At 42.7% G+C, this 21,808-nt stretch overlaps 1 protein-coding gene across 2 annotated transcripts in view; it reads right to left on the bottom strand.

The window, feature by feature from the left end:
- COL8A2 (collagen type VIII alpha 2 chain) overlaps positions 1-21,808 on the bottom strand; it is a 133,578-nt gene that overhangs the window by 3,329 nt on the left and 108,441 nt on the right. For both annotated transcript variants that reach the window (XM_089478208.1, XM_089478209.1), the window contains one exon: positions 12,700-12,874. In XM_089478208.1, coding sequence (XP_089334334.1) covers positions 12,700-12,862 — 163 coding nt within the window. In that variant the 5' untranslated portion in view covers positions 12,863-12,874. The remainder of the gene's footprint in view (positions 1-12,699; positions 12,875-21,808) is intronic.

Raw genomic sequence — 21,808 nt, 5'->3', positions numbered from 1 at the left:
AGGCTATAGATAGCTCTGAAGACCATTTTACTTTGCATGTTGTTGGAAATGTGTCTTCTGTTGCCTCTGGAACAGATTTATCTGAGCAGGTAAGGTCTTTTGCTGTTGAAAGCCTGAGGGAATGTGATCTCTAAAGTACAGAGTCCAAATAACAAATCATACAGTTATTATCAATCAACAACATCGTCACTATTTTTCTGCCCCTTTCTCAGGTCTGCTTGCAAAGATATACCTTTCAAATGATATATAAAAATGTATAACTACTGTATAGTTAGACTATCAATAAAATTAAAAGCAGTTAAGAGCAAGGCCTTTAAAAAGGAAACACCAAACAATTCAGCACATTCTGAAAGGCTGGCTTTCCTCCTGAGCAATTAGCCATTTGAGGCCTGCTGAAACAGAAGAGGTCTTCACTTGCCTACAAAAGGCTAAGGGAAAATATGATCTTTCAGGTACAAGAGCAACTCAGTATTTTCAAAGATGTTTTAAGACTCTCTGGAATAATTTCAGCCTTTGGTTGGTTTTCTGCACTGTGACAGTCTGCTGAACAACACACTCTAGACCTAACTAAATGAGAAGATGTTTTGGCTTCCACAGTTACCAACATTGCTGTTATAGGGAATCGGAAGGGAGTGCCAAATTTAGCAATACAGAGTTACCCAGATCCTTTAAAAAGAAGAAGAAACAAAGACAATACTAAAAGATTCAGTTTGCAAGATGTCATGACCAAAATCTGTTCTCATTCAGATAAGCCAAGTCAAATCCCATGGCACTTGAAACTCATTTGACTGCTTTGGTCACCTTGTCAAGAAACAAATCATCAGGAGCTCTGCTTGGGGGGGAAACATTTTTTCAACCTAGGTAACGTAAACCCTCTGAGTAACTTGGAGCAAGTCACACTCTCTCAGCTTTAGAGGAGGACAGCGGCAAACCTCCTCTGAAGAACCTTGCCAAGAAAGCCCCGCAGTAGGTTTGTCTTAGGGCCATTGTGAGTTGGAAATGACTTGAAAGCACATAACTACAACAAAGGATGTTCTGGTTTCATTGTGTTGGTGTCTACTCCGCTTGGGCCTATGCTTTACCCCAATTCTCACCAGTCTCTTGACCAGGTGTGCCCAACTGCATCTCCCATTATACCCAGCAACACAACCCCTGTCTGTAGGCCAACACACCTGGAGGGCACCAAGCAAGGGAAGGTTGTGCCATCCTGATATTGTGTGTACGTGTGAGAAAACACATGTATCCCTAGAAGGTTTGACCACTGATTATTTCCCTCAACCAACAGGAAACTAATTTGGCAAATGAAATGCCCATGTGAAGGAAAGGGCACAGATGTCCATTGACAGAGACACGCAGAAAGCCTGCCAAATTAGGAGAGTATATATAAATGGTGGGTGGATAGATGACCTTGTTTTTAAAAAGAAATCAGGAAAAAAAATTGCACCAGACATTCCTGATTTCGCCCTGCGGAAACATATTATGAAGCTTATCTGCATATCAAAGGCTTGCCCAGATCCACTGTCCTAGTTAAGGACTCATGAACATCTCAGGAAATCCTTGCCCATCTACTTCTTGCCACTATGGAATAATGTGGCCAAAAAGAGAACTGTTTTAAGCTGGTGTGCTTAAGGAAAGGGTTTCTTTCGTCTTTCTTTTCATCCGGGAAAAATGTCGACCCCGAGACAAAAATTATTTCAATATGTTCATATTCCTGGAGTCGAGCGTTTGAAAATAATTCGTTTTCGAGGTCATCGGAACAAGGAAGCAAGTGAGGCCGACAAGAGGAGGGAAGCAAAACAAAACCCCAGTGTTGGGCAAAGGGCTTGTGGGGAGTGGGGAAGGAGGGGGGACGTCTGACAACCAGCTACACCTTGCCAACTCCAGCCAGCCGAGGAAGCAGACAGGAAAACCAAACCGGGGACGCAAGCTAGCACACGGAAAGTGGGACACGGACAGCACGGTGGGATTCTGTTTCAAAGGAACATGTCTCACTGGAGAAACAAGGGTCTGCTGTATGGCACAGCAATAGTATGGGGGATTTCATACCCTCCCACAGAGACACAACTTCTACCAGCGCAAAGCGCTGAGGTCAATGAGAAAGAGGAGGGGAAAACTACTTGTTGATGTTCAGTGGGCTCAGATTCTTTAAGTGCCAGAATATCAGATGGGCTCAACTTCGAGGGTATCTCAGCTCCACCATTTGTTGAAGGGAATCGATTTCAGAGACACAGCTGTGTCTAGAGTATCAGTATGCAAAGAGATCATGTACAGTGGTCCCTCCACATTCACTGGGGTTAGGGGTGAAGGACCCCCATGAATATAGTAAAACTGCAAATAAAAAAAAGCCACTATTCTTTCTACCTAAAAAAAATACCTCTTTAGGACTCTCCAGGTCCTCCAGTGCAACTCTATGGTCAACATCTGCCAGAAGCTGATCATAGAATCATGCTGGAGAACCTACAAATACCTAGAGAAGTGGTTTCTCTAGGAACTTCTAGGTTCTCCAACACAACTTTGTGGTCAGTTTCCAGCAGAATTGTACTGGAGGGCTTAGAGATTCCTAGAGAGAACATATTAATTAAAATCGCAAATAAAGCCGGAAAAATCAAAACCGCAAATGTAGAGGGCCAACTGTAGTACCTTTGAGACTAACTGAGTAAAAGTAGTTGAAGCATAAACATTAATAGACTTGGTCTACCTCCTCAGATGCATGGAGTCAAATACTGCCCAGGAACGAACCTTTACAGCCAGACTATATGAATAGCGATAGAAATGCAAACCAGGGAGAATAGATCTCTGTGAAGCTCACTTTTAACTATGGTCAGTGAGGGACAAAGGAGGAAAGATACTGCTGAAGGTGTTCTACCCACTCAATGACTTTCCTTCTGGTCCATCTCTCTGCGGCCTGTTAAGAGGTCAAAAGAGTGTGATGGTAATGGCATGCCCCTAATACCTTTTTGGGTTTTACTGTTTATAACATCGTAAGAGACTGAACATGCAGGTCAGGACGTTCGCAATTTGAATTTTCTTTGTGTCATGGGTTCATTGGAGGGGGGCTTCGGCGAACCTTTTTCTCTCTCTCCTTGCTTTGCAGTCACACACAACAATCCCTAGAGCAGTAATGGTGAACCTATGGCACGCGTGCCAGAGGTGGCACTCTGTGGGCACATGTGCCGTCGCCCCAGCACAGAGTTTGCCAGAAAGCCAGAGGGACATGACACTTTGCAATAAATAAGTGGGTTTTGGGTTGCAGTTTGGGCACTCGGCTTCTAAAAGGTTCTCCATCACTGCCCTAGAGAGTCCTCGACTGCCTAGCTGCAAGCCGGAAAGGGAGAATGTTGGTGCAAAGCAGCACAATTCAACATTTTGCCATCCTGGGAGGTGGGTGGGAGGTGTCTCTGCACAAAGAAGCACTCTTACAGAAAGGAAAATTCAGGCTAGCCTTCACCCAACAGGGATAATGTTTATTTCTACAGAGAAGCACACAAACATTCAATTCTTTCCTCATGCAATCTAATAAAAGGGGCTGGAAGAAAATAACAGTTGACTGCGCTGGTTTTTGTAAAATGGCCTCTTTCTATAAGATAGGATGGGGGAGGTATCCCTCCAAAATGTTTTGTTTTTATAGCTTTTTTTCATTTGCAGAAAGCGTCACCGAGATCTATTCTCTCTAGTCCAACAACAGATCAAGGTTATTATTTATGGGGTTTTTGGCTGGGAACAGAGGCTAAGAGTAAGGAATAACTTGCCATGGCACAAAGAAAGGAAGACGCCAACCTACATTCACCCATCCTCTTCTTACCAGGCAAAGGTCAGCTGAGTAAAAGCATTCTCGTAAATAAATCCACAAATGTTACTGGACTACAAAAAGCTTTAGTAGTTTGCTGAGGGGCTGGCAGAGGAGGTGCAAGGAAGGGTTGCTTTTCTGGGCTAACAATGGAAGCAGGAAAATGCTTTATAAACCAGGTTAATTTCTGTATCAGGCACAGAATTGCATCACACCTTTCCATCTGTCTCCTTGCTTGCATGCATTTCCTGGTCATCTATGGTGAGTAGACAGTGCCTAAATACAAGACTGAAGGGCCACATAGGCCTACAGTGTGTTTTGGTGGTGCAGTGGTTAAATGTCTGTACTGCAGTAACACTAAACCATAAGGTTGTGAGTTCAATCCCAGCTAAGAGGGCTCAAGCTTGACTCAGGCTTCCGTCCTTCCGAAGAGGTGGCTAAAATGAGTACCCAGCTTGTTAGGGGCAATTAGCTTACAGTTGTAAACCACTTAGACAGTTAGTTCAGTATGAAGCGGTATATAAATGAAGTTGTTTGAAATGAGCTTCAAGGTGGGTTAAAGTAAGACTAAATGGGATGGGGGGAATGTTTGAAAATGGGGCAAAATGACCAAACCCACACCTGGACATAGCATGGGGGGGTGATATTGGTTATTTAGAGGCAAAGCTGCCCCCAAATTTAACTGGGTTGGGGTGCAAAGGATGGTGATGGCAGATCCATCACTCATGAAGTGGTCAGCCTCTGCCCACCCTTGGCTTTAAAGATACATTCCCTACAGAACTGACAAAGGGACATTCCTATATCAAGAAAGAAGATGCGAGTTTCATTAGTATTATATATATATTCAGAATAGCGAGATTGAGAGCTTATTGACAGGTTTTGTGCGTCAATAAAAAGGTACACCATAGTAATGAATGGAATGCAAGTCAGCAAGAGGATAGATGCAATGTCATGCGATAAGTCCTGGCCAAAGACACTTTTATACTATTAAAACATTGCTTTTTAAGCCTGGTGTGATAAACTCGTATGTATTGCTCGGAAGCAGAAAGTGGAAGATGTAACCTTGAGACTGGAAGTTTGACAACAACTGAAGTAACCCACTAGATGGTGCTGTTAGTCCAAGGGAACTATCCTTTGTCAATGAACAGTGGCCATTATCCGATTGTGAAGATTATTCTAAGCTTCATATTGAATTGCACTCCTCTAGTTTAGTCCGGCAACAGACATTATGCAAAAGGCAATGGGGCAGAGTAAGCGGTTACCCAGGATGCCAGAATGACTTCTCCCTTCCCTCCTATGTCATTTTATTTAATGTTTATTTCATCTGGAAAAATCGGTGCACGCTCACCCACCATATATTTCGGATAGGCAGTTACTGTGCTGTTTTACCTTCTGAGCATCTCCCAGGCTGTATTTTGGGGACTGGAGAGAATGCAGTGCATCCATCACATTCCCAACTTTCTACTAAAGCAGCGGTCTTTCAGATGTTTAGGACTTCAGCTCCCAGAATTCCTGACTGTTGGGCAAGCTGCCTGGGGCTTTTAGAAGTTGAAGTCCAAAACATATGGAGGACCAAAGTTGGGGAACCCCTGTGCTAAAGCATAGTACAGCAAAGTAATGCAAGTGTCTTGGGCAGATTGTAAAAAAAGAAAATGGAAACCCCAACTTAGTTCTTGCCCCCATAGATTCCAGCCCCGAGGGTTCGGAGAGATGGGTAGGTGAATGACAAAAATAAAGGAGATGGCAAAGATTAGTTCTAAAATCTTGAGGGCAACTCCTTTTTTGCTGTACTGGGATTATTATAGTCTCTCTTGCTTCTCACCCGCCCGGTGTGCCCTTATGCTGCTCTGCTATTTTCACAAATCCAGCCTGCTCAGTGGTGGCATTGGGAGAACATATTGGAAGAAATAAACACCAGCAGAGAGAGAGAGAGAGAGAGAGAGATTTGACTCTCAGCCCATCAGCAGCCAAAAATGTTCCTTTCTCAGTAAGTCTGCCCTGGAGTTCGTGCTTCGTTTTGTTCTCCTTGGCTGAAGTTCAGATAAAAACTTTGCAACAGCTGGAAAAGGCGGGAGGTGAAGGAATAAAAAGGGAGACCTTCACTCTGTTTAAAGTTACACAGTGGTGGTTGTGTGTGGGTTTAACTGTCTTCCATACCACATGGACTGATCTATTCCTTTGATAAGAGCAGTAAATCATGTAGAAGAGACCCTTGCTCTTTTCCATCAGCCTTTAAGGCACCTGGGGAAGATTACTTCTCCCTTACTCTCTTACAGCTCTTTAAGTTGCAGTTCTATAGCTGCAAATGTGAGTTGTGGAAGATGCCCAGATGCCAAAGATGAAGGATGGTATCATGAAACCTAAGCTTTTATCACTCCCGCCATAACCCAGACTGAAAGGATGTTCTCACTCCTCCCGAGATCATTGCTTTAAGTGTCAAACTACAAGTTACTTTTTTGGGGCTCTTTGTTCCTAGTATCCACACAGCCAAGAAGGAGAGCATCCTCTGCTTGCATTGGCATCCTTTTGACCATCTTAACGGACAAAAGAAGTAAGATCACAGACAAAACGTAGGCCTGCAATTCTAACATTGCTACTTTTCTTCTGCTGTATGATTTCTAATATCTTTGCCTGATGTCACTTTAGTTATTTCCAACTTAGGAGTTTATCACACAGGAGGGAATCGGCCAAATCTTGTGCAGAAACAGGATCTAAATTCACAAAACTGGGATCATTTTCAGAAGCTACCTGTTCAAGGTCTATACCAGTTGCTTACTTCTTCAAGTCCTTTCTGACTGGTAACAACCCTGAGAGAAACTTAGGCCTAAATACCCACAAAAGACACCAGATCTCATCTGATCTTGGAAGCTAAGCAGGGTCAGGCCTTGTTAGTATTTGGATGGGAGGTCACCAATGAATACTGGGGGCTGTAGGTTATATTTCAGAGGAAGGAACTGGCAAAACCACCTCTGAGTTTTCCTTCCCAAATAAAACCTGCACACAAGGAAAACTCATCAGGGGGTTTCTTGATACTGGAGGTTTGCCATTGCCTTCTTCTAAGGCTGAGTCTGACCAGTGGGTTTATGTGGTTGAGAGAAAATTCAAACCCTGGACTCCTAGAGTCCTAGAGTGTGAATTCGAACTATGGTCTCACAGAATCCTAGCCTAACACTCAAACCACTAAACCACACTGGTTCTCCCCATATATATTTGTCTTTTATAGAAGCTGTAGGGTCTCTTAGGCCTCATTCCCACTACAGTTTAAACCGGATCGTGATTCGGTACGAAACGGTTTAAATGAGCATGGTTCCCACTTAATCCAAATCACTGAAGCGATTCCGAAAGGAGAGGCATGCTCTAGACTCATTTAAACTGTGTCTGTTTCACACTGTTTTTTTCTGCTTCTTTTCATCCAAATCGAATCTGTGCAAGTGGTAACCAGAACCAAATCAGATTCGATTTCACAATTCGGTTTTAAATGAATCGCTTCTGAGCAAATGGGAACCGGATGTGGATCGGAATCAGTTTATTGAAATGGAAATGGATGTTCTGTGCTGGAACCAATTCTATTTAAACCAAGTTACTTCCCAGTGTGAACCACAAGTGGGTTATCTGCTTCAGGAACCGGTTTAAATAGAACCGATTCATTTCAGAATGTGAACGACAAGTGGGTTATTTTGATTCTATTAGATGACAGAAAATGTGATCGGGGCAAATATAGTGGGACCCACGATCCAATGTCAAATCAATTCATTGATTTGGATTGGAAATCGATTTAAGTGTAAGTGGGAATGATTAATTGTTCTGCCCTCTGAAGCTATTCACTACCTCTGCGATCTGGCTGAAATGCTTTTTTGTTTCTGATTTCATTGACACAACCTGGCTAGACTCCATATTATATCTCCCACTGATAAAGACAGGCCGCTTGTCTGCTTTCCGGACGGCTGTGCTGCTGCTGCTTTTTCTGGACAGCATCACAAATCTCACAGTAAATTGTGACCTGGAAATCTACAACCCCCAAGCTGGGATCTGTCATGGAACTTCCTTGCTTCAGGGCAGAGGAGAAGATATTTTCCAAAGATACATACATGGCTATGATGCCAAGTTGCTTAATGTAAGCTTTGTACCTCTGCCAGGGTTATTTACTAGCTCAGAGGTCTCATAACTGGCTTTGGGACCATCCTTGGTGGAAAGAGGATGAATAAATCCTCTTTCAAACCCTGGACTCCCAGAGTCCTAGGAGTTTATCAAACGGGACAGGAGGGTCTCAATTTTGAAAGAGAAGATAGCGAGGTCAATTCGAAAATTCATGCAATTACGTGATTCCTTATCACACCTTGAATTCGCTGTAATGGCCTCCCCGAACGCAACCCAGATTCTGTGCAAAGTAAGCCATCACATCGTTGGGTTCTTAATTGTGAATTGGCACCTTGCGCATGCTCCGTCAGACTCCAGATGACTGGAACATAGCATATTTAGGCGAGAGAGAGCTAGGAACCAAGAAACCCCACAATTTACAAAAGAGGTTGGAGGGTGGGTGGGAAGAATGATTGAAAGAACATGCTCTGTTCACATTAAAAGGAACATATATTCACTCTTGTCATGTTAAAACATGAATATAATGGTTATGCAATAGCTCCGGGTCCATGCCTCTTACTTTGCAGGCAGCAGCCCCCCCTCAGCAATACTGAAGGACAAGCAGAAACAAAATTGAAGCAGAATTGCAGCATGGCTTCATGGGAAACCCCCCCTTCCAGATTGAGGGGGGGGGGGCAAAAACCAGGACCAAAGGAGACATGCACATCACACCAAAGAACAGCGCACTGAGTGCAAAGATGCCTAGGAACAGTGTTTGTGACTCCCTAGTTCACCGAATTTACTTAACTGTGGATTGACGCATGATTGCGTTCAGAGTGCGTTCGGACTGCCAGTGATTGCCTGTGGTAACCTTTAGCGCAATAAGGTGAATACGCATGATTCTGTTCAGGATGACACTGGATTATACTTCCTATTTCAGTCGTGTGATATCATCCCTAGAGTGTGGATTCGAACCCTGGTCTTCCAGGATCCTAGCCCGGATTTTAAAATCCCATTTCTGCACGGGATCCATCCCGTGTGATAAACTCCACAGTCCAAAAATGAGAATGAACATTAATGAAATAAGAGGAGGTGGGGGTAGGAAGAATAATGGCAAGAGGAATAGAGAAGAAAGCTGGAAAAGAGAGAATTCAACAATAGTGTATAAAGGTATTGAAGGAGGGTGGGAAGGGAAGGGAAGAAGAAAACTTAAAGAACATAATAGAGAATGTTGTTTGGAAGTGATGTAAATGTTATGTTTATATGAAAATTATATATATATATATATATATATATATATATATATATATATATATAAAAGTAACTTCCACGCTCTGAGAGACAGACTGTATGAAACGAAGTAGTGGGATGACAGGAGAGAAGAAGCCAGAAATCAAGCAGTAAAAACAACAACACCTCAGTCCACAAACCAAAATACAGCCAAAATCTCTCATCAAACTGTGTGCCACTTTTAACCCCGCAAGATATAATTGAGACCCACTTTCTCAGTCTTACTAAAGGACATTTTTGTGTGTGGAGTAATGGCTGTGTTCAAAACCTTCTCTCCAGCTGTGTCTGTCCCCAGTAGGAACCCCAGAGGAAAAGAAAAGAAAACCTCCCCAAATTCAGGCTATATCAGGAAACAAAGTCCTGCCAGCCTGGGCCTCCATTTCTTCTCCTCTCTGGGTGGCCTGCCTGGTTGCACGGCTTTCCTCGGCTGCAAAGCGCACCAGTCTTCCTCTCCAACCCAAACCAATACCTGCATGAACATGACGGCAGCGAGCCAATCCAAGGAAGTACTCAAACATGGGTTCCTAAGCACCGGTGCCAATGCAAACCCACCTCGGCCAAAAGGATGTGCAAAGGCTGCCGGGAGTTGCGTTCCACCTCTGAAGGCCAAAACAAAAGGTGATTTGTTTTACTTGGCGACATAAATGATATAGAGCATCGCTTTTGCTTGCCTCCTGTCAGGCCCGTGCCTTGCCCCGCATTGTGGCAGTGCTTCTGCAGATCAAAGAAAGCAGCTTGGGAATCTGTTTTGTAGCCCACCCACGCCGAGGCCATGGGGCTACGGTGGGTTTTTCAATGGGAGAGTAAGTTGCCAGGCTCTCTTTGACTTCGGGACAGAAACGGCAAGTCCCACGCTTGCCATTGTCAAGGTGTGACTCCGATGGAAAAAACTGCTAACTTCAAAAAGAAAGAAAGAAAGAAAGAAAGAAAGAATAGCTCACTTGGCTACCTGTTCATATGGATCCCCATATGAAATATGGACACCCATCTTTTTGTTGCTGTCGAATTGTTCTGATTGGATGTTATTTTATTGTGACAGGTGAATTTTTTTAAAAAATAACTTTTATTACATTTATTAAATAATCATACATTCTTATACATACATGAAATCTATATTCCTCATTAATTGAACTTATCTTCTTGCATCTATTTATTCTAGTTTCTTAACAATCAATCTACCCTTTCTTCCTTAGACTTCTCCCCCCTCAATTCTTTCCATCTATTTCTAAATGTCTTTCTTTATTCTGCTTTATTTAAAATCTTTTTCTTATCTAACAATTACTTAGCAAAGCATTTTAATCTGATCTGCGTCTTTATAGCTTATTACAATTTCCTAACTGCTAGTATATATATATTCTCTTCCGAACTTGCTAAGAAGAATAATCCACATTGACATCTATGTGAGAGGAGAATTTTAAATTGTTGTGTTGGTGGGAGGGATAATGGGTTTTCTTCTGTACTGTTTGTATTTTTACTCTTGTTGTAAGCCGCCTCGATCCCGTCAGAGAGGCGGGATAAAAATAAAATTATTATTATTATTATTAAAACAATTTCATCCTCTCTCACAGTAAACTTCATCTTGCCATGGTGCCATCACACAGGCTTATCTTGGCAATGGCTGCAGCTGCTTCTGCACTGCAGAAATAATCCAGTTTTTCTGGTGCCACAAAGAACTACAATTTCTAGTATTCCATAGCACCATGGCAGTTTTAAAAAACAATACCATAGAATCACAGAGTTGGAGCAAGCTTGTTTTCTGCTGCTCCAGAGAGTAGAACGCGGACCAATGGATGCAAACTACAGGAAAAGAGATTCCACCTCAACATCAGGAAGAACTTCCTAACAGTAAGGGCTGTTCGACAGTGGAATAAACTCTCTTGGAGTGTAGTGGAGTCTCCTTCCTTAGAGGTCTTCAAACAGAGGATGGATGGCCATCTGTCAGGGATGCTTTGATTGAGAGTTCCTGCATGGCAGGGGGTTGGACTGGATGGCCTTGTGGTCTCTTCCAACTCTATGATTCTATAATTCTATGAGACCATAAGGGCCATCCAGTCCAACCCCCTGCCATGCAATAAATAAAATAAAATAATAAAATAAAATAAAATGCAGGAACCCATTTCTGCAGTGCGGATGCACTCTGCCTTACCAAAAGCAAAGTAGGCATTTAAACCTAATCCTTTCCCAGTTGTTCTCCAATGTCAACCTCTTTTTCTGATGTATCTATAGCACAAACACTTCTCAAGGGTGCATCGGTTTAACTGTTATGATTTCCCCCAAAGAATTCCAAGAAACGAGACTGTCAACATCCTCTGTCAGAAATCCCTCACTTCTCTCGTTCCCACATTTGGCTAAAGATAGAGAGGGGAAAAAAGCCAGACCAGTTCAATCCAGTGGCCTAGATGCAGTGTGCTACAGTAGACAAAGGCCCATCCAAGCATGCTAGAGTCTTGACTTATTGCTTAGCCATTATCTTTGGATGGACGATCATTTGGGAAAGGTCTGAACATCCTGCCCTCACATCCTGGGTTCTTTCTGCACAGCCAAAGACAGAAGACTAAACACTACAGCTTCATAGACACCGCTACAGCTAAAACATCAAGGGTTTTGATCATCATGAAACCACTGGGAGACACAACATGGCAGTTTCCCTTGTTGGAGAAAGGGCAGGGAGGAGATTGCCAATACCTAAGGTGGAGTTTCGAGAATTGGATAATAATATTAGAAGAAATTACAGTGTCACGCAGGTGAGAAATGAAGATAGATGTTTAAACTGTGAATTCATTCATTGCAGGCATTTATAGCACATCTGTTTACCGGGTTTTCCGAATGGTTTTCAATAAAAGTACATAAGCATACATACATGCATGCACCCAAATGCCTGTACAATTGGGAGGCCGCAATTATAATCTCCTAGTAGTTCCTTCTTAGTACCTTCCCTTTCCTCTCTCTTGTAGGGCAGACAACTGTGTATGCCACATGGTCTGTCCAACCCCTCTAACCCGGTCTGTTGCACTCAGGTGTAGCAGAGGACCATATCCCATTTACAGTATTGAATTTAGATTCATTTGACAGGCTGTATGTATGTAGAATGAGAAAAGGGGAACCATTTTGTCCTTTGCTTTAGGCTGAAAAATGTCATGGACTGTTCCCAACATACACACAGAATGAAAATAGCATATCAGCAATAATAATAACAACAAGTCAAAGGCTTTCATGGCTGGCACCCATAGTTCTTTGTGGGTTTTTTGAGCTATGTGGCCATGTTCTAGAAGAGTTTCTTCCTGACGTTTCACCAGCATCTGTGGCTGGCATCTTCAGAAGATCTTCTCTGAAGATGCCAGCCACAGATGCTGGTGGAGCGTCAGGAACAAACTCTTCTAGAACATGGTCACATAGTTCAAAAAACCCACAAAGAAATAATAATAGTAATAAGTTGTACAGTTGCAAATTGTTTTCCCTCCAAGTCAAACTTCCCCAGTCTCCTCTCCACATTGGCTCCCCCACAATTCCCAAAACATTTCTGCAGTGCCCCAAGTGCTACCTACCTATGTACTGTCCTTTACCTTCCCGAAATGGAGGGCCAAGGGGTCCTTTCACCACCGGCTGCATGTACTTGATTTGTGCATAACCTCCTCCAGCTCCCCCTCCGGTCACTGTGGAGATGCCAAACACCATGAGCGCCAGCCACAGGATCACTTCACGGAGCATTGTGTCGTCTCTCTAGAGATGAAACAGGAAAGCAAAATTACATGGGATTGTCTCAAAGCTGTCCACTGGATCTTGATAGCAAAAAATACAACATCTGAGGAGGGGACAGATTTTCTTGCAGTAAATTTCTGGTCCAGTGCCTAAGCCCTCGACACCCGGATTCTTCTGCTTTGCAGCCACTGGTTCCTTGTGGCATCCAATTTACCCAAGTGTAGCCTTATGATATATACTTCTCTGCATTACTATGTCTTGGAAGAACTCTTATTCTGGATTCTGCCATTCATGCTGTGAGTGCTGGTGCAAAATTACCCTCCTCTGCACTGCAGGCAGACGACAGACCAGATACAAAAGGAGGACAGCACTCAAAATACCATTTGGAAGGGAAGCGGAAATATCGGCACATACTTTTTGATTTCTTTGTGATACACAGCACTTGCCACATTCTCTTTTCACACATTACTGAAGATGTGTAGAGACCCATCACGCACCCATCGCAATTTTCGATGAAGTCACTTCTGCAACCAAAGTGGACAGATTACTCTTACACATCTTGAATGTATGTAGAGAGGTCTAGTAACACCTTAGAGACTAACAGAAAGAAAGAAGTTGGCAAGATGAGCTTTCGTAAGCTAACGTCTACTTCTTCAGATGCATTTGGTCTTGAATGTGTAGCTGATTCTTGGGTATGGGGAGAAGAATCCATTCAAACATGCTCTTGAGATTAGAACGATTGTACAATGGACCCTTGGTATCCGCTGGGGTTTGGTTCCAGGACCTCTCCATGGATACCAAAATCCATGAAAGCTCAAGTCCCATTAAATACAACGGATAGTAAAATGGTGTCGCTTATATAAAGCGGCAAAAACAAGGTTTGCTTTTTTGGAATTTATGTATTTTTTGAATATTTTCAAACTATGTGGGATGCTTGAATCTGTGGATAAAGAATCTTTGGATATGGAGGGAAACTATGTATTAATGACTGCAGCACTCACATATGTGTCTGTAATAAATGACATCCACTCTAAGGACCTTCTCACACTAGGGAAATCCTGAAGAGAAACAGGATTGAAACAAGATTTAAATTTTTAAAAAACCCCGCAAATGCGGGAAGTTAAAGCGATGGTAAAATGGAGAAAAATGGCAGCTTGTTACTTGGCTTTTTACTACTTACTTTTACTGTATGGGAAGTTCCAAAAGTAAAAAGCTGCTGTTTTTCTCCGTTTTACCTTGGCTTAGACTTCATGTTATTTCATGTTAACGGTAAGGTTGTGTGATAAACTTCCCGCATTTGTGGGTTTTTTTTCTAATTTAAATCTCGTTTAAACCTTGTTTCTCTTTAGGATTTCCCTAGTGTGATAAGGTCCTAAGATGTCATCCAACCTACTGTATATATTCGACTATAAGTCAACCTCATGTATAAGTCGAGGGCAGGTTTTGGGGCCAAAATTACGGATTTTGACCTGACCCATGGATAAGTTGAGGGTAAAACATAGAAGCACGTAACAAAGGATATAAAAGACGAAGCTAAGGAAAATGATGCCAAAGCTTTCACAAAATGCTGGCAGGCATAACTATTTATGCTTTTCCAACCCAGGCATTCAAAAAGGTCAGACGTGGAGCCATGGTGGACATAGTAGAAGGGATTTGCGCTTGGGACACCATCTTGGGATGGACCTTTTGCCGCTCTAAGCGACACTATAAGCGACACCATCTTGCGATGGACCTTTTGCCGCTCTAAGCGACACCATCTTGGGATGGACCTTTTGCCCCTCTAAGCGACACTATAAGCGACACCATCTTGCAATGGACCTTTTGCCGCTCTAAGCGACACTATAAGCGACACCATCTTGCGATGGACCTTTTGCCGCTCTAAGCGACACCATCTTGGGATGGACCTTTTGCCGCTCTAAGCGACACTATAAGCGACACCATCTTGGGATGGACCTTTTGCCGCTCTAAGCGACACTATAAGCGACACCATCTTGCGATGGACCTTTTGCCGCTCTAAGCGACACTATAAGCGACACCATCTTGCGATGGACCTTTTGCTGCTCTAAGCGACACCATCTTGGGATGGACCTTTTACCGCTCTAAGCGACACTATAAGCGACACCATCTTGCGATGGACCTTTTGCCGCTCTAAGCAACACTATAAGCGACACCATCTTGGGATGGACCTTTTGCCGCTCTAAGCGACACTATAAGCTACACCATCTTGGGATGGACCTTTTGCCGCTCTAAGCGACACTATAAGTGACACCATCTTGGGATGGACCTTTTGCCGCTCTACTCTACTCAGAGAAAGACTCTACTCAGAGAAAAAGAGTGCTTCCTTTTTTTGACCCGTGGATAAGTTGACCCAGTGTTTTGGGGTTGATTTTTGGACTAAAATTTCTAGACTTATACATGAGTACATACAGTATTTGTACACAACCCATCTTTTAATGAAATAATAAAGGACAAGCATGTGTGTGTGTGTGTGTGTGTCCAAACTGAAGGCTGTTAGCGCATCTTTCAACCAAGCAGAATTTCCACAGACAAAAATGTGTGCGCTTGGGATTGGGTTCTTAAGAATGTCTCCAGTTCCAACGCCAAAGTCCCTTTGAAAGTCACTGGCTTGAAGAGGGGCCCTGTAGTGTTTTGGTGGCTTGAAAAATGAATATGTCAGAGACACAATTCCCGCACTTGGAGCTGGGCCCAAAGTAGTAATTCTCGATAGTGGTGCTTCTTAAAAACGTCAACAGGAGTTTGTTTGGTCAAGTACTTATGAGGGACCTTGTCTACATATGATGGTCTGTAATGCCAGGACTCTGCCTAAAGTGCTCACTTGTGTAAAATGAAAGGCCTTTCTATAAACAAAGCTTGCAAGTTTTTTCTTTCCAACAAGGTCTCTGTGAAGCAAAGGACAGTTTATTTTCTGACAGGTTTAATGGCACAGAACGCCAAATGTGCCGCGGACTAATTGAACCGCAATCGTCATTAATAAAAATTAAAGGCCTCGGCCTTTTCCTGCAAGGGAAAGAATGGAGAGGGCTGCTCCTCAGATGGTTTTGATAGGAATTTCCTGAGCTGGTTTCACTGAAACAGCAGAAAATAAAGGCGGGGAGGTGGAGAGTGCACCATGAACACAGAGGGGAAAGAAAAAGAGTTTTAATAGGAGGTAGCAGTGGAGAACGGCCCCCACATGGAAATGATTTGAGTGCTATGTGGGCTTGGCAGCACCTTGAAAGGATTTCAGCAACAATGCCATTTTTCGTCTAACCCAAATGGCGTATATTAAATCTCTCTCCTTTTATTAGTTTTAGCCTTGGGAACAGGGCTCCTGCCCTTACCCAGGCAAATCGGCAGCGAGGGCCGCAGGTGATGTCCCAGTCACCTAAGGTAAAAAGTTTGGGTTGGCTGCTCCTGTTCCCACTTCCAAAGATCCTATCCAGACTGCCTTCGTGTCACCAGCAGATTGCTTTGCTAAGAGAGGAAGTTAGTAGAGCATAGGAGTTAATTCAAGTTACGTGGGACCAGGGAATATTTAGGGCTGCATCCGCACTACAGAAATAATGTGGTTTGGCACCACTTTAACTGCCATGACTCAGTGCTGTGGAAGCCTGGGGATTGTAATTTGTCGTGGCACCAGAGTGGAGCCACTTACTGCCCCGGACCACCCCAATTTGGCATTAAAGTGGAATTGAGTTATTGCACTGAAAATGGTAGTAGAACAGCAGCAGGAAAGGAGATCATTAACAGAGTTTTTGCCTCGAGAAGAAATGCTGTCCAAATGGTCTCCCACGGGGAGAACAACGGAAGCGGGCCAACGTCACATGATAAATCTCAGCCAAAGATACTATTAGCCTGCTACTATTGTGATTTGCTGCCTTGTGTGATAAAGTCCTTTGACTACTTCTTTATCAGAGTCAACTTGAAGGCATGTAACAACCGATCCCCAGATTTTGCCCATTCATAGAAGGTCAAAGAAACCACAGATGTGCAGCAGAAACCAAGATACTAGGCACAAATGCATTTTTCTTATAAGCATCCCCAACCTGTTTTGGAAGGAAGGAACGAAGGAAGGAAGGGGAAAGAAAATGTGTTGTTTTAAAAGGAAGGAAGGAAGGAAGGAAGGAAGGAAGGAAGGAAGGAAGGAAGGAAGGGAAAAGGTGCGGCCTAGGGTAAAAGAATAAAAAAGAAAGCATGCAGCTTCCTTGATACTTCGCAACTCCACTGTGAGAACAAAACGGTGCAAGTTTTCTCATTAACATTTATGCACCAAGTGCAAGGTATGTTGTCTGGCTGTGTGTGCCTTCTTCATTTCTCCCCATTTAAAAAAGAGAACAGGTATAATGGACCTGTATGTGTTCTTGAAACACACCTACGGACTCTAGCAGACTCAGAGAAAGTCTTGCCATAGTAGTCTCAGGTGTGAATAGAAGACAGAAGTGAAATGCCGCTACAGATTGAGTCTCCCTTATCCAAAACCCATCTCCAAGATATCTCATTTTGTAAGTCTATGCAAATCCAGGTATTCCAAGATTTTAAAAAAAACAACAACCAAAATACAAAGCACTTCTGGTCGCCGCTTTGATCAAATTTTGGAAAAGCGGGTTACAAATAAACTATATTATTATTATATGCATCTTGGATAAGGAGACTCAACCTGTACATGATGGAACCCCAAACAATCCAAGGAAGGGTTCCTCACTTGGGAAGTAGAACAGATTCAGTGATATATTCACAACTTCCAAACCATTAGCAAAGGTACGAACAGAGGAAGCAGTTCGTTGGCACACTACACAGATCAATACACATGTTTGCATCACGGTTACACATGTAAAAATATAATTATCCCCAGAATTTTTTCCCAGCACAAGAAAACTGACTGTCAGGTAAGCAAAATGTATTGCCTTCCCAGCACTAAGAGACTTAGGACTTTCCATATTACTAAGGACTTTAAGGGCTTCCCACAACATTAAGACTTGCATTATCTTGCAAAGCTCCTTAAAACATTAATAGTAGAGTCACAAGTTGCACCTTTCTGTATCCCATCTTACTGCATCTTCATCTATCCCATGCCATATATCCACAACTGTGTAATTCTTCTTAATATTATATTCCTTCAGCTTATTTGAAGACATGGATTGAGATCAGTGAAAATTCACGCAAAATAAACCTGTGAATCTCAAAGGTGCTTCTAGATTCATCTCCACACCAAAATCAGATACCAAGGGCCCATGTTTTTATCTCCAAGATATCTCATTATGTGTATACAAATAGTGCAAAATAAACATTAAATAAAAATAAATCCAAAATGCTTTGGTTCACAAATATTTGGATAAGGGAAACTGTCTAAGCAGCTAAATATACATTATGATTTTAACAGTGAAGGCAATATACATGTTTTTTTTTATCCCTGTATGTTTTGTCTTTACAACAACCTTATGTATAATGCAACTTTGAGAGAGAATGTGACTGGCTGAAGGTTACCCAGTGAACTTCGTAACTGAGTAGGGATTTGAACTCAGGTCTGCTAGATTCTAGTTTAATGCTCTAACTATTAAAGTTGATGGTTTTTTGTGGGTATTTCGGGCTATGTGGCCATGTTCTAGAAGAGTTTATTCCTGATGTTTCACCTGCCTCTGTGGCTGGCATCTTCAGAGAATGCATTCTCTGTAGATGCCGGCCATAGATGCAGGCGAAACATCAGGAATAAACTCTTCTATAACATGGCCACAGAGCCCAAAATACCCACAAAAAACTATGGATGCTGGCCATGAAAGCCTTCGACTTCATATTAAACTTGACTTAACATGAAAGAAAAGCAAAAAACCAATCAAAAGGGAGCACAAGCGCATAGGTCATACAAGGTAAAGGGAATAAAACTGCTGATTCAGACTTTTCCCCTCCTTCAGCTTTCTTTTATACAGATGAAAGTATATTTTTACAGCTGAGATCCCTTAATGTTGGCTTCTTTTCCCCCTTCAGACAAATCCCCATCTAACAACGTTTCAGAAAACAGGTTTTCGTCTCCTAAATTCCAAAAGACAAGGGGAAAATTACCAGGGGCCCTCAGAGAAAGCAAGTTGACTCAAGCCAACCCTGCGATGGATCCACTTCCATAAAACTCAGTGTACTATGAAACGTGGCAGAAACAAGTACCTTTGCATCAGACGGCAGAGTGACGGTGCAAATACAGATAGGACTGGGGGATCCATGCTCACCTTTGACCAATGGTCCCACAATGCAGGGTCATTCCTGGTTTTGTTTGTGGTGGAGTGGATTGCAGAAGCTTGACACAACTTGACACGAAATGATGACATCGATGCTGAGAGTCGCCAGGGGTCTAAGCACTTCTGTAACCATTTTGCATCTGAGTTGAGTATGTGAGAATTGAAACATGATGTAGTGGTTTGAGTGTGGGACTATGACTCTGGAGACCAGGGTTCAATTCCCAGCTTTGCCATGAAGCCCACTGGGTGAACTTGGGCAAGTCTCATTCTCTCAACCTCAGGGGAAGGCAACGGCAAACCTCTTCTGAAGAGATCTTGCCAAGAAAACCCCACGGTGCCATAAGTTGGAAATGACTTGAAGGCACAGAACACACACAGAGAAACGCACATGAACATTACTGAAAGTAATCTGTGAAGACAAAATTTAAGAATCCCTCATACGTGTGTATGTCAGAACAAACATACTGTATATACTCAACTATAAGTTGACCTCATGTATAAGTCGAGGGTAAAAGTTTTCGGGGCTGAAATTATGGATTTTGCTATGACCCGTGGATAAGTCAAGGGTAAAACTTAGGGGCATATAGCAAAGGATCTAAAGGATGAAGCAAAGCAAAGCAATGTCAAGGAACTTACAAAATTACAGCAGCCATAATAACTCTTTGTGCTCACTTTTAAGGCTGGATGGATGAGAGAGTAGCGGAGACTGGTGCTTCCAAGATAGATGATGCTCTTATCTTTCACCAGGGGATAGATCTTTCTTTAAAATAAGAGCTGAAGTACAGTACTTACATTAACCTGTGGATAAGTCAACTCATTTTTTGGGGGGTCAGTTTTTTGACCTAAATTTCTAGACTTATACATGAGTATATACAGTAAAAGTACACACACACATCTGGAGAGGATACTGTTTAAAGATGCCAAATGTTTCCAAAAGAGATTCACAAACATGACTGTAAATGTTTCAAGTGTGAATCCATGGCAAGCAAACCCTGGCCGCTTTCCTAGGTATGAGGCACTAGTCTCAGCACCATATGCTAAATGTGATGCAACAAGTTCTGGCCCCAGATACGCTCTTTACATGCTTCTTTCCATTCTCAGGGCTTACCAAGCCTCAGCTGGGCAGACTGCTTCATTTGCAGGCTCTGCCTTCCCTTCTGTGAAGATCTGGGAACCCATGCCAGCAAAGTATATCAAAGCAATTGTACCCTGGTTACTCAACAGATGGGAATCTGGCATAGCACTCAGTCTCCAGGACATCAACACTTAGCTCCGTAGAAGTTTATGAAAGGACGGGACAGAGAAGACAAGTGCCTTTTGAACCTTGGCAACCTCCCATGAAGCCCAAGACTAAAATAAATCAGCTTAAACTGGGTGTGGAAAAGCATGCTGTTGGTTTATATAGGCCAAAATCCTCCTCTGCAACCAGGGCTCTTAAGTGTGTGAATAGCATATGTGTATGCGTGTGTAAAACCCTTGGTGTAGACTCAGATCAAAATTAACACGTTTGGATAACTATGCGAAAGCAAAAGGGATTGCACCTGGCAACAGTGAAACTGATTCCACGTTGCTCTTGGAAATGGAAAATCAATGGCAGACTTCTATAGTGCAAAGTAAAGACCCAGGCTCAAGCTAGACATGATTTTCAACACATACGAAAATACACCTCCTTTTTGTTAACTTTCAGCAGTTGCCTAGGCTGCAATGTGAGCCCACATGTTGGAAAGGACTAGCTCCTAACGCTTTTATTTTCACTAGTGATCCAGCTTCAACCTGCTGCTGATAGAAAGAGATTATTAAAGGCTATAATATTAAGAGGTAATGAACACTTGGGCCTGTTACAGACTGCCAAAATAAAGCTGCTTCGGGTCTCTTTGGAGGTATGCTATTTAAATGATGCCTGGGTCCTAAGAGTCCGGAGGTTGCACCAAAGCCACACTCCATTCCTAAGCTCTGGAGGGCAGCTTTGGTGCAGCTTCCGGATTCTTATGATGCATGCATCATTTAAACAGCATACCTCCAAAGAGACCCGAAGCAGCTTTATTTTGGCAGTCTGTAACAGGCCATGATGACCATTATGAGCCGTTTCAGCTTCATGAGTTACTTAATGTTTGACTAATTCTCCCTCATACATATCTCAATATGAACTCACACTTTTCAATTCTGCCCTAAATATTGTATAAGGTTAGCTTCCTTCTACTTTCGTGAGGACTACAATCTTGGATGTAGATTTGCAACCCCAATCCCAACCACAACCCAAATTTTAGCAGAATCTATCATATTCTCACATATGGCCCAGCCATGAACAGGTCAAACTTTCAGTAACTTTGACACTTGGGTGTTAAGGTACGTTGAATCACTCACAAAAGCACTGATGAGTTGGTGGCCAAAAGCCGTGGTACAGACTTTGCATCGGGAGACATACATAGCTACATCTCCGCAAGTACATCTCCCAATGACTTTTGTTGTTAACTGATGTCAAGTTGACTTTGAGTTTTGGTGATGCCATAAATGAGAGACCTCCAAGTCGCCAGATCAGTAAGCGCCCTGCTCAGGTCTTGTAGAGCTAGGGTTGTAACTATTTTGATTGAGTCTATCCATCTGGAATGTGGCCTTCCTCTTTTTCCTATTGCCTTCCACCTTGTCTTTTCCAGTGAGTCAGGTCATCTCATGCTATGGCCAAAGCACGACAGCCTCAGTTTACTCTAGAGAGTGTTCAGACTTTATT

Source organism: Sceloporus occidentalis, unplaced genomic scaffold (genome assembly GCF_023333645.1).
Source record: "Sceloporus occidentalis isolate IW3139 unplaced genomic scaffold, rSceOcc1.0.p SCAF_13, whole genome shotgun sequence".
NCBI lineage: Eukaryota > Metazoa > Chordata > Lepidosauria > Squamata > Phrynosomatidae > Sceloporus > Sceloporus occidentalis.
Note: the sequence above shows the minus strand (reverse complement) of the source record. Positions and strands in the feature narration are given on the sequence as shown.